At 42.8% G+C, this 13007-nt stretch overlaps 1 protein-coding gene across 2 annotated transcripts in view; it reads right to left on the reverse strand.

Annotated features, from left to right (window-relative positions):
- RPS6KA2 (ribosomal protein S6 kinase A2) overlaps window positions 1-13007 on the reverse strand; it is a 172413-nt gene that overhangs the window by 13537 nt on the left and 145869 nt on the right. For both annotated transcript variants that reach the window (XR_012651700.1, XM_075036113.1), the window contains exon 15: window positions 353-442. Coding sequence is in view for 1 of the 2 variants with exons in the window: in XM_075036113.1 (XP_074892214.1) it covers window positions 353-442 (90 nt within the window). In the remaining variant the exon portion in view is untranslated. The remainder of the gene's footprint in view (window positions 1-352; window positions 443-13007) is intronic.

A 13007-nucleotide genomic window follows, 5' to 3' on the forward strand; every position in this document is an offset into this window, starting at 1 on the left:
TACCCAGCAGCACCACTGTGTGTGTGCTCAGCAACTTGCTCCAAAACACCCAACTAGGGAGATCTCGCTGCTGAAAAGTGCTGCAAAACCAAACACGTTTTGTTGTTCACCAGCACTGTGCCCCTTCAGTTTTATTGACAGTTGGTCAGATGCTAACTGGAGAATGTACAACCTGACCAGTCTTTCCAACTGCTATCCAGTAATTTGTTAAATCATGGTTTTCTCATTGATTTCAGTGGGTCTGGTTTTAGCTCTGACCTTCAACTGAAGAATTTTCCAGACATGGACTGGTAGGTGAGCCTGACCATAAGGTGAAAATCATTTAATGCTGAAGTGCTCAAAGCCTACTCACATCTTTAAGAGTTATAATGTTTGGATGCTGTCCATATCGCAAGAGGATCTCAATTTCTTCAGAGGGGTCTCTCTTGCTCTTATCAATTATCTGGAATAAATGAAGCACAGTGTAGTAAGATATCAGCTAGTAGCACTAAGCACAAAACAAGCAATTTCTACACTTAAAACAAATTAGCATTTTAAATTCTTCTATTAATCATTGTTCTAGGAGAGGACAGCTCAAACCCTGTGCAAATGAGAGCCATGCTGGCTATGCGCCAAAGCCAGATAGAGCAATAATTAGTTGAGATTCTGAAGGCATAGGCCCTCTTTTTGATGCCTATGGTTTGCCTGTAAATAATGGCAGTTACAATAAGTGTCATTTAGAAATCAAAGAACCTGGAGAGTTTTAAAATAATAGTAGTTTTAAAATGACCTCTTTGACATAAAAAATGGATACGTTCATAATATTGGCATATGCGTGTCTATCTGCTGATAAATTAATAGAAATTACTTATCAGGTGGGTTTGTCAGAAATGAAAATGTATAGACATTTACTGTCAGGGGAGATCTGAGTTGAAGCTGTTGGTAATTGCTTGACTCTTGGGCCATGCTGTTGTAATAAACAAGAGAGTGGCCAGAGATTGCATTTGGCCATGTAACCAAACTCTGCCCATTCCTAAGCTAGAAAGAAATCTGCTCTATATATCACTTTTCTGTATTCAGCGTCTTTTGCCTTATCAGAGAGTATAGTGAGACATGAAACCGTTTTAGTTCTATAGCAGCAGCTCAGAAAAACATGACACCTGCTGCTTAGAGAGCATCATTGCAGGGAAAGCCTGCTATTGGGATGGCACCGGCTTCTCATTGATGCTCCTATTACCTGTATTTGGGATGTCAAAGAGCTTCGATCATTTGCCCAGTTGAAAGCACTGATTAATACTTCTCACTTTGCAGATTTAAATGATAAATATGAAACAAAAAATAGCTATAAAATAATCCAGGGGAGATCTCTGTATTTTGGAATCTCAAATGCAACTGCACAGGGAATGGCGAAAGACTCATTCTACTAGAAACCCATTAGGAGTACAGTTTTTTGGCACAATTTCTTATTGCTAGAAAACAGTAGCAGTACTTTTGAGTAACAAGTTTACCAAAGAGGAATGGGTGGCATTTTCAGAAAATCAGAATTCCATTACTGGCTTGGATTTCAAGGCTTCCAACCTGAAATGTGGTTAGTTCTCTCTAAGAACTAGGCACGGAGCACAGATTTAAAACAATGGTGCTTGCAGGGAAACAACTTTTAAAAAATCTCTTTTGTTAATGAGAATAAATGCCTGGCTGCTTTTGCACGCATTTTTAATGGCTTAATTATGGCAATACACATTTAAGTATTTGTCTAGAATTTTATGCATCAGTTATAATAGTACATACTTGAATAAATATCAGAGGTTTCATAGTCATCATGACTGGCATGCATTTACAGTGATAATGATGGTCAGTAGTTATCCATGATTGAAGTATGCATTTGAAGCTGTATCAGTGATTCGATTCTGAATTAATAGCAGTGTGACAAGTGAAAGTGCAAGAGGGAGCCGATGCAGGTAAATGGCTGTTGTCCACATTTGAGTAAATGAAAGAAAAACCATCAAAAACAGGTGAGTGGAAAAAATTCTACTAGCAATTCCTCCTTCGAAAAATGTTGTTCTCCCAGTTTAGTTGAGACATTCTCAAAAAGCCAATGAAACCCCGCCTGAATGACTCCTCATAAATACAACCACAGTGACTGAATGTGTCCCACTCAAGCAATAACTCTAACATATAAAAAGATCCTCAGGGCCACTTCCTTGGCTAAACTAATATCGCTCTTGTCAAGTTAATGGAGTTACACACATGTGCACCTGTTAGGCTCTGCCTGCCTTGTACAAACCAGCAGAATTCACTGCAGAAGTACTGCTACCACTCTGCGAAGTACTACTATCACTATGGTACTGTAGCAAGTAATATATTCCAGATTCCTTTTCTGTTCTATTTTCCTGTCAAAGGAAATATCCAGAGCTGTGGAAAATTTTAAGCAACTATTAATAATGCAGGACAATAAATGTATATATATGGCCTAAAAAAAATCCAAACCAAAAATAGTCTCAGCTATTGACACGAAACTCAAAGTAACATAACCTGAAGCAGTCTGCTACTGATTTAGTAGCAACAGCAGTACATGATATATAATGCTCCTAATTCACAACATGCTACATAAATCTAAATCTTAAGACAGTCCTACTAAATATGCATGCTTTTTGCTTCAATATGTCCACAAGCTGCAATACAGTGATTAAATGGACAAGCTGCCGAAAACCACCCAACAAATCGTTGTCAGAGCTGTGAAGGGACCTGCCCAATTCCTCTCAGTCCCTGGGCAGTCCAGCTGGATAGACCAGAACAATTTTTTTCCTCCACAGCAAGAGGTTGTCACCGTGACTGTGCCTCTCTTCAGCATGCCTGTGACTTACACTTGGCCCATGACTGATGAAGCAGCAGACGAGGTGGCTGCTGCAGCTTGAACAGAAATCTCTCTTCAGTTCAGACCGGCTGCAGGGTGCAGAGTTTCTTTATTCACATGCTGCAACGGCCACAGCAGCTCCTTAAATATGCCCCATAGCTCCGTCGTGATACCCGATTCCTTTTGTCTTCCTCTTCAGAAAGTTTCGGTGTGTTGTTAAACCCACGCTAGACCTTCCAGAGAGGGAAGCTGCCAAATCAGGGTGGTTTGGCCAGCGGGTGCTGCCTTCTTTTTTACACCCAGAGGCGTCTGCATCATGACTTGAGGTGCTGCATCGCCAGAACACCTGCAAATCTTGGCCCAGCTTAGTTCCGAAATGAGCCGTGGTAAAATGCATGCCCAGCACTCCTTATCGAACACAGGAGCTAAGGAAGACGCGTCATGGGCTTCCGGTGATATTCATCAGTAGTTCTGAGATTCTCAGAAAGTATCAGATTAAATGCATTAAATTATTTAAGTGGAAAGGCAGGTGTTAAATAAGTGCTCTTTGTGCAGCTGCACTTTCTGATTTTTCAGCATGAGTGTTGCTGTGCGTAACGTCGAGGCAAAGCACGCTCCGAGCACCTTGTGCAGACACAGCAGGAGAGGGGCAGGACGGAGGCAGCCCCAGCACGGCCCCCTCCCCACGCTCTCCCCACGCTCTCCCCACGCGCGCCCGCCGGCCACGTGGCTTCTGCCGTACTTGTGCAGTAACTGCTCTCTTCTCCAGACGGCAACACCCAGGCTGCGGGGCAGAGAGTCCAAAATCACCGTGAACACCTCGTCCACGATCCTACGTGCTTATCTACACATGCCTCCCCCTTCCTGGAGTGGGTCGATGCCAAGGTATATGGAGCAGCCTCGACCGTAATTTGAAAAGCGTTCGTCAAGTCAGACTTGGCGATTCCCCGTGAAGGTGAGGGAGGTGTTATAAAGTCTAACCGCGGCTGTACTCTGCCTCCTGGAAGCACTGGTGCCACGCGGGGCTCTCCCAGGGCACGGACACGGAGATTCCTTCCAGTGGGCTTTGATGGGCAGTGAACCACTACCAGAGCAGACACCCACGCCAGGCACTTGGCTTTCCATTTCTGTGCTACTGCTTCTTCCTCCAGCTCCTGCTTTGGAGTTCAATTCTAATTTTTAAAGATCAGCATTACTGTCAGCCTACCTCTGCGTATGGAGAGGTTTTAGCTTTGTCCACTGAATTCAACCAATGCAGATCGTGCAGACCAGGCAACAGCGTATCTGGCACTTCACACTCAACCAATGTAGCAGTTAGGTATGGTCTGCAAATTAATTTTAACACAATTTCTCTCAGAGCTGTGCTTTCAGGCTGCCCAGAGAGACCCCACAAGGATAGCCCGTTGTCGGCTACCCTGCTCCAATGAGGACCAAAGGCTCTGGATTGTTTCTGACCTGTATACTGGAAGCTGCAATGCTAGAAAGAAAAAAAGCATTTAATGTTACAGATTTGGATACAGGAACTGCCCTACTCTCATCAGACTTCCTACATGAGACCACACATGGCCACACCATGGGACACACTGTCTGCCCTTGTTCAGAATTAATATTATTATTAATCAGTTAATTTTTTTGCTATCTAATAGCTTTCAAGCTCTACTGTTGGATGCTGGCAAGCTAAATATGTCTGTCTGAATTTCAGATAAGCAATGACACTCTTAAACTCTGATTAAAAGCTGAGCAAAACTACATAACTTCTAATTATTTCTTGTGGTAACAAAGAGCATTTGCCACCCTGGTCACTCTGTTTCCTCTGAGACATTGTGTTTTATGAGAAGACAGACTCTTCTCTATTTGCCTCTGTGACAGCCCGTGAACCTCCTGCAGCTCTTCCTGTGCAAGGAATGATGCCTTGTCTTTAGGAAATTCATTCTAATTTGAACTCAACTAAAATGTATACAAAACCACTCTCTGTTAGAGTTAAGGGAAGATTTTCTCTGCTACTAGTCCTGAGGTTTTGAGTAATATGTAATGATGCCACTTTTCTACTTCTCTCTGCAGATGTGTGGTGAAGAACACCAACTCAGAAAGCCATCATAATGTATGAATAACTTAACTGAAAATGTAACAAGAGCTCTGTTGTACTTTGGCAGAGAAGAGCTACGAAGCACAGGGGTCTTCTGTTGTCCTTCAGAAAAATAAGAAACTGAGCCATACAACAAATAGACTTTTCTCTATGCATTGGACACCGAGGGATTGCTTAGAAACTCATCTGTATTAAACAGTGGGTGAAACAATCCAGAGTAAGATGGGCTCAGCACACGCAATAGTGTCCTTTGTTCTATTAGGGGACTTGTTTGTTCTTTGACTATCTCATCCTTTGTGTATTGCACTGACTAGCTGAAAGAAAAGGTGCATTTCCTTCAGCAGAATTCAGGGTAAGAACCTCATGGTATTTTAAAATTAGTTGAGCTCCATCAAAGGACAATACTGAACTCTTTCTCTGTCAAGGAAGAAAGGATCAGGAGAGAATATTTTCAGAATCCTAATTAACATGTCTGGCCAGTTTTTACAAGTCTTTTGCGTCAAAAAAAATCACCCGATTCTCCCTTACTAATGGGTTTTCAATGTCTTCAGCCTTGCCAGAGTGGGCTGATGAGTATAAAAGAGAGTATCCATACAGTTCTGTGTGGGTTTAGCCTTGCTGAAACTGGTACAGCAACTATACAGCCAGTATATATTTATATTTGCTCATTGCAGTTTTGTGAAGGTATCTGCGTGCCTCCAACTGTGTAGATAAATTTCTTCTTCTGGATCTTGTTATGCCATTAGCAGATGTTAGAGTCCTCAGCTGTTTGATACCACCCACCAGCTGGGACTTACAGCCTTCACAGCCCTGCCAAAGAAATGCTATGTGTGAGCACTCCCTAATCCGCTTTGGGCAGAATTAGCCCTGTTAATACAAATTGCCTTTTCAAACAGCTGAAATTAACCCGGGTGACCTTGCGACAGGAGGACGGCTGCGTTTCTCACTTGGAGTTTCTCCATCACTACAGTTGTGAGATTGGAAAAAGGCAAGAGGTAGGAGGTGACAATTTAACTGCCTTTGCTGTCTGGAAAATGAATGGCCTAAAAGAAAGGGTGAGAGAAAAGCAACCAGGTGAGAAAGAAGACAGAAAAGAAACATGAGCTGCACTGATGGGAAGAGCAGTGACGCAGGCCTGAGGAGAAAGGATGGGGCTCTGGCCAGGCTAAGCTGGGGCTAGCAGCGAGGAAACTGCTGCCTGTTGTCGGGTCTTTCTGTGCTGGGGAGAAAGGACTTTGTGCATCTTTAATGAACAAACAAGACTGCATTAAAACATTTGCTTGGCTCTGACTTGCTTTTTCCCCTTAAGTGGAACAGAATGCAAAAGCTCTGTCTAGTCACGTCTGCTGCTTTATTTTCTATTACATACGTCGGAGTTTTTTCTGAAAGCTTGTTTGGAGTGTAAGCATGGGTTAATCACATTTGAGAAGAGATCTATATAGCACGGTGTGATGCGATACTCCCTGTAGAAATCCTTTCCTTTCCTGGGAGAGGAGGGATGAGCAAAGGGAGAATTAATTTTGTGTCCCTTTGCACATTATGTCTACACCATATCTATGATATATTTGAAAATTCAGGGCACCACTGGTGGAACTGACTATAGGTGGGATTCGCATCCCTTCTGAAGAAAGGAGGTGCAACAATACATGCAGAAATTTTAACCTGACAGTTTCATCTACAATATTAACTCCAATGAAAGTGTCACAGACACAGAGTTCTGCAGTTCTGTGCTGCTGGAAAATGTACAGGTTTCCATTCCAGTAATATTTCCTTCTAAAAATAAGCCCTATTCATGCCAAGCATCTGTTTTAATTTGGTTCCTTTTTTGATGTCAAACTACTCAAGCTGGATGAAAATCACTGCAGAAAGGCTAACATTATTTAAAAGGACATGGTATAATTTTACATTTAAACTGTCTCCAAGGAGAACTATTCCAAGCCTAATAGTTTCTGAGGGACTATTTGCTCTGCTATTAGTTTTGATTAGCTCCAGAGATTCATTCCCCCCATCCATGCTTAAATCTTTCAGAAAAATAGTGAAATGAGTATTAAAAGAAACAGCCCTAATTAGCAATACTTTACTGAAATAAGCACCGGCCATCAGATCAAGCTGCGTGGGTGAGACATTGAAGTTTCTGCACACAGAGCATGCCCACTCGCTGCCAGTGTTTGCCGACTTAGCACTCCTAAGCTGTCATCTGCAACTGTAGTACTTATTAATTAGCATTTATACAGTAGCACGCATTTTCTAAGCAACGCAGAAACATTAACAACTTCTGTTCCTATAGCACCTGTGAAACAGAAAACCTCATTTTAGAGAGAAGTCTGCAGTTTTGGAGGCAGAATGGCTTGGTGGGAAAGGCTCTGCACTGTGTTTTAGTGTGCTCTGATGAGCCCTGGCACATATCCTTGGGTCAGACTGATGAGTTTTCAGTCCGTAAAATGACTGCAGTGCTACTCCCACCTTCTTTTACAAAAAGCTTCAGGGATGGAAACCAGTATATCATATTCAGACCTTATAAAAGGGAAAAATTATTACAGCAATATTGAAGACAAATACAAGAAACACAGTTTAAATGGCCTCAAAAGAGAAACAGAGCCACAAAGGACCAAATTCTGTCCAAAATACTTGGGTATTTGGCAAGCAAGCTAGAGAAGAGAAACATGGTATTACTAAGCTGTAAGGAAATTGTTGCCCAATCCTAGATCTCAGAAAAGATCTAGTTAGCAGTGAGAAATACCATTATCTCACATTCTTCAGAGGCTCAGTCACGCCAAGAAGAGAGGCACCGTGAGCTTTGTGACCAAATGGGAAGGAGGCTGCAGGAATCCCTACACCAGAGAGGATGTACAACCACTGCACATCTACAGTCTGCTTGGAAGCTGAGTTTAAGAGGTGGTCTGCACACATTTCTGTATTTCCATCTGCCTCCTGTGTTTATTTTGTTAAGACTGAAGCAATGCCTTGATCCCATTTATCCCAAAAGTCACCAGCCAGCAATAGCTGTTACTGCTCCAAACAGGCTTGCTGCTTGTAGAATTGCTCAAGGCACTCCTGGCTCTCTGCCCTGCCTTCTTCTCCCAAGTCCTTCAAGCAGAGCCCAGCACTCTGTACTGGCCCATCCTTTCAGAAGCTGTAGCTGCAGGGTCATGCCTATTTGAGCAGTGCCTCCTTGGAGAACTGACTTGTTTCTAGGGGAAGAGTATCTGGCAGAAATCTGAATGCACTCACATCAAAACAATAGAAAAGTGAGACTCATTGAAGTTTTGCAGGTATTTGCCTAAACTCAAGTCTTAAAAAATGATGATGGCATATAAAACATGCTACGTTGCCTCCTGCTGTGGTGAGTGATATTGTACAGAGCGGCCCTGGTCCAGTGTGGAAGTCAGGCCCTTTGATGAAGTTGTTCGAAATGGGAAAACCAAGAAAGCCTTCCAAAATACTCTCACAGATCAGACATAAGATCCTCATAGACAACTTTCTCCACCACTCCTTTGTACTTCATCCATTTTACTGTAAATAATCTTCTCTTTCCATCATATCTAGAGGACACCAGTCCATCCTGTTTGTAATCACTCTTACTGTATCCACCATGGACCCTGGTTGTAATCTAGGGCTCTTCATGCTGGTTTCTTTGCAGAGTGCTCTGGAAAACAGCCCTTCGTACGCAAACCCAAAGCAGCACAGAGATTTGTGCCTAAATCTGCTCTGAAGCCTGTATCTCCTACATGGCACCCTATAGCCTACTGAATCTGGTGCCACACTACCAGCTTAAGTATCCTTCACACAGTGAAAAACAGCTTTTACTGAAGTGTCTGGACAACAGGATTTCCTGAATCCCAGCTTTATAAACCAAATTTCATGGGACAACATGGTATGCGTTCTTTGTAGTTTATCAAGGTAAGCAGGGGTCTTACACCTCTGACCTTGCATTGTGTAAGGCCACATTTCCACTAATATGACAGATCCAACTTCTTTGCGCGTGTGTGGGAGGACATCTCGGTCATCTCCTTGAAGAGTCTGTTTTACCGACTGCTCTCACCATCGGACTTTTTTTTCTGAAACTCCCTTTTTTAGCTTCAAGACGTTCTGTCTTGTCTTGCTGTCTTTAGCAGCCAAATGGTTGTCATCCATCATTTATATCACCTTAGAGATATTTATAGATTTTGAGCGCATCCCACTGGACTCGTCTGTCTCACATCATATATATTTGTAGCTCTCTTAATAGTGCTTGCCTTGTAATTCTTGCATATTTTCTGCTATAGATTTTCTCTAATTTGTTTATATTCTATCTTAAACCATGGACACCAAAATAGCACATGGTCCCACAGTGTTTAGTAGTCCTACCCAGGTAGAATCATAGAATCATAGAATCATTTAGGTTGGAAAAGACCTTCAAGATCATTGAGTCCAACCATCAACCATGCCCACTAAACCATGTCCTGAAGTGCCTTGTCTACGTGCTTTTTGAATATCTTCAGGGATGGTGACTCAACCACTTCCCTGGGCAGCCTGTTCCAATGCCTGACAACCCTCTCAGTAAAGAAATTTTTCCCAATATCCAACCTAAACCTCCCTTGCCGCAACTTGAGGCCATTTCCTCTCATCCTATCACTAGTTACTTGACAGAAGAGACCAGCACCCACCTCACTACAGCCTCCTTTCAGGCAGTTGTAGAGAGCTATAAGGTCTCCCCTCAGCCTCCTCTTGTCCAGACTAAACAGCCCCAGTTCCCTCAGCTGCTCCTCATAAGCCTTGTGCTCCAGGCCCCTCACCAGCTTTGTTGCCCTTTTCTGAACAGCACCTCAATGTCTTTCCTGTAGTGAGGGGCCCAAAACTGAACACAGGACTCAAGGTGCGGCCTCACCAGTGCCGAATACAGGGGAACTATCACCTCCCTGCTCCTGCTGGCCACACTATTTCTGATACAGGCCAGGATGCCATTGGCCTTCTTGGCCACCTGGGCACACTGCTGGCTCACATTCAGCCGGCTGTCAACCAGCACCCCCAGGTCTTTTTCCACCGGGCAGCTTTCCAGCCACTCTGCCCCAAGCCTATAGCGCTGCATGGGGCTGTTGTGACCCAAGTGCAGGATCCGGCACTTGGCCTCGTTGCACCTCATACAGTCGGCCTCAGCCCATCCACCCAGCCTGTCCAGGTCTCTCTGTAGAGCCTTCCTACCCTCAAGGTACCACAGGCAAAACTCACTTATATGCAAGCATGTTACTGAGACAGAAATCTATAGAAATGTTTTTCAATTTTATTAATAGAAGTTTAACTGCACTAGCAACACATTTATGCATTGCCTGATGCTGCTATTCAAATCATTGTATTTCCATCCTACATATTAGTTGAGTATACTGAACAGCTTCATTACACATCATTCAGGGAACGAAAGCAAACAGGAATGAAAATCTTTGGGGCAGTCAGAGATATTTCTCAATAAAATATTGGAAAGTGTCTTTCAGAATCATCAATATGATCTCACAGAGGCAAGAGATATGCTCTTCATAGATAATTTGATAAGCCATCTTGGGGAAGAGCAAGGACAGTTAGAGGCTTATGCAAGCACAGTTATCACTTCCATTTCCCTTCAGATGGGTAACAGGCTTTTTAATGAGGTCTTTTTACACCACATTATATTCTTCCTGATGCCATTTCTGCCCCCACCCCCCCAACTGTGAGGTGTGATAGAATCGTACTCTCATCCATACAAACCTTACTGCGACAGCCACCCAGCAGAATCAAGAGATGTTTGCGTGACTAGAGATGGAATGAGAACGAGAACAGGACCTCAGCATCTGACCCACACCCATTCAGCCCACCCTCTCCCTGTTACTGCTCTGCTCCAGCAGTCGGTAACTTCTGCTAAATTTCAAAGCTAAATTTGAAGGGGATGCATTTACCAGTGGCTCTGACCTGGAGATCTTTGCACATGCCCTGGGGCCTGACCCCTGCACCATGTTCTGGCGCAGGCAGAGGGAGGGAAGGTCGGGTGAGCCATGGATGGGTACCTGCTGGTGTTGACAAGCTGGTAGGCACAGGGCCAAGAAATCTGAGGTTATCCAGTAAACTTTCCATTGAGTTGCCTATTAAAATACTGACATATTTATCCATGTTTCACCAGACACTAGGTACCTCCCAGGCAGACAAAAATAGACACAAACCCTCCCTTGAAAATGTCACTTTAGAGGAAAGTCACTTTAGTGACTTTCCCTGGTTCAGGAGAAACAAATCTCGGCAAATGTCTCTAGAGCTACAGACACCTTAACTGTCAAGATGTTATGACTTTTGGACTGATTTTTTTTCTTCTTCTTTTTTTTCCTCTTCCTGTCTCAGTAAATCAAGCTACATGTGTTTGGCATTCCTATTTTCTATAAAAGAATTCCAAAAGAGCGCACCACACTGCAGTCAATCTTAGAAGACTGCCTTTTTTTCTGTGTTATTCACACTTTCTGCATTCAGCACTAAACTCCAGACATAAACATAATATAGATTATGGAGAAAATGTTGTAGAGCCAACTAAATACCACTGTGTAACCTCTTGCCTTCAGATTAGCATGATATTGTATCTACTTATACCAACCACCTAAACCCAACCAAACCAAGACTGAGAACATCAATGGAAGAGGAAAACGAAGTTTAAAGAAATTATGAAACAACTGTGGAATTCATACAGCTTTTGGTGACTATGTCACTGTAATTAGCAAATAAATAGAGGTATATAGCAAGTCTGATTACACAGGCCTGCTAAAAACAGCTCTCACAAGTTACTGACTTCTATTTACTGATAGCATGTTGACTTCACTTCTCCACTGGTATTGCATTTTTATAGCTAATTAAAAGGCACCTTCTCCCCAGTCTGCACATACCAAAATATGCCAAGATAGATGCACTTTCAGTGCCTTGTAATTACCATAATTATATATGAACTGTAGGATTTACTAGGACTCTAGCATAAACTAACCTGTATCCCAGAGGCAGACGTAGACTGCAAAATTTGGCTTTGCTCACAGCTGTAGAACGTTTGGAGCCAAATAGTTGGTTAGTGCATTACGGAGATAGGAAAAAGTCATGCAATTCACATGTGTTTCCTGATCCAAATTCCACTGTAATATTGGCACCTGCAAAATTGGACTTGTCGTTCAGGACTATCTCTACTGTATGTTTTTCCCCTTCAAGGGAGGGAGAAATGTATACCCTGTCCTTTTACCCAGTGGTTCGCCTTGGCTCTAAGAGCATGGAAGGACTAAAAATCCATAAGACGTAACCAGTTAGATACTCTTTTGACCTGGAGAAGAAAACAGTTGGCATCAAGCTGCTGAAGGTGGCACCTATGCCACCCGCCTCTGCAATGTTTGGGGCAGTTACTGTACTGGGGGTAGAATAGGCCACAGCAGCAGCAGTTTCTACTTGGCTATTATCCACCAGTAACCTCTCCTGAGGGTAAGGAGTCAATCTAAATAGAGAAATCTTTAGAAAAAGTGGGATGCAATCAGGTCCTTTGCAAAATTACTGAATCTGGCATCAGTAAGAAGCACATCTGAAATCCAGCTTGAAAGCCTCACTACAAGTAGGGGTCCAAGCTTGAAACCAGCGCAATGGGTTTAAGTAAAGAAAAACTTATGGAATACTCTAATTGTATTGAATCTCTGGCAGGCTTTGAAAAATCTGATTCACCAAGAACTCTGAACTGTAGCATTTCATTTGTTTTCCAAACAAGAGCTCTTAATCTGTTTAGGCTTCCATTGCAGACTTTCTTCCATCCACAGAAATCCTGCCCATCTGCTCTAGCATCATTCTTTTACTTAATTGACTTATTTTCTCTAGATACTGATGTGACTGAAATAGTTTCATCTGATTTTCCTTTGCTTCTGACCTCACTGTTACATTTATACCCTCGTGAAGCTTGTAACTGTGATCGATGATGCCAGTTCCCTTTGCTACTAAAAATTATTATGCCTGCTGTAGTCAGGATGTTCAATATTCTAGCAGAAGAATCTCCAACATGTTAGAGGTCCGTCAGAGGAGAAACACTCTTTTTTTCCCCATCTCTCTTCTTTCTACCAGAGTCTTATAAAGCATTCA

This window comes from Buteo buteo, chromosome 9 (assembly GCF_964188355.1).
Source record: "Buteo buteo chromosome 9, bButBut1.hap1.1, whole genome shotgun sequence".
Lineage (NCBI taxonomy): Eukaryota > Metazoa > Chordata > Aves > Accipitriformes > Accipitridae > Buteo > Buteo buteo.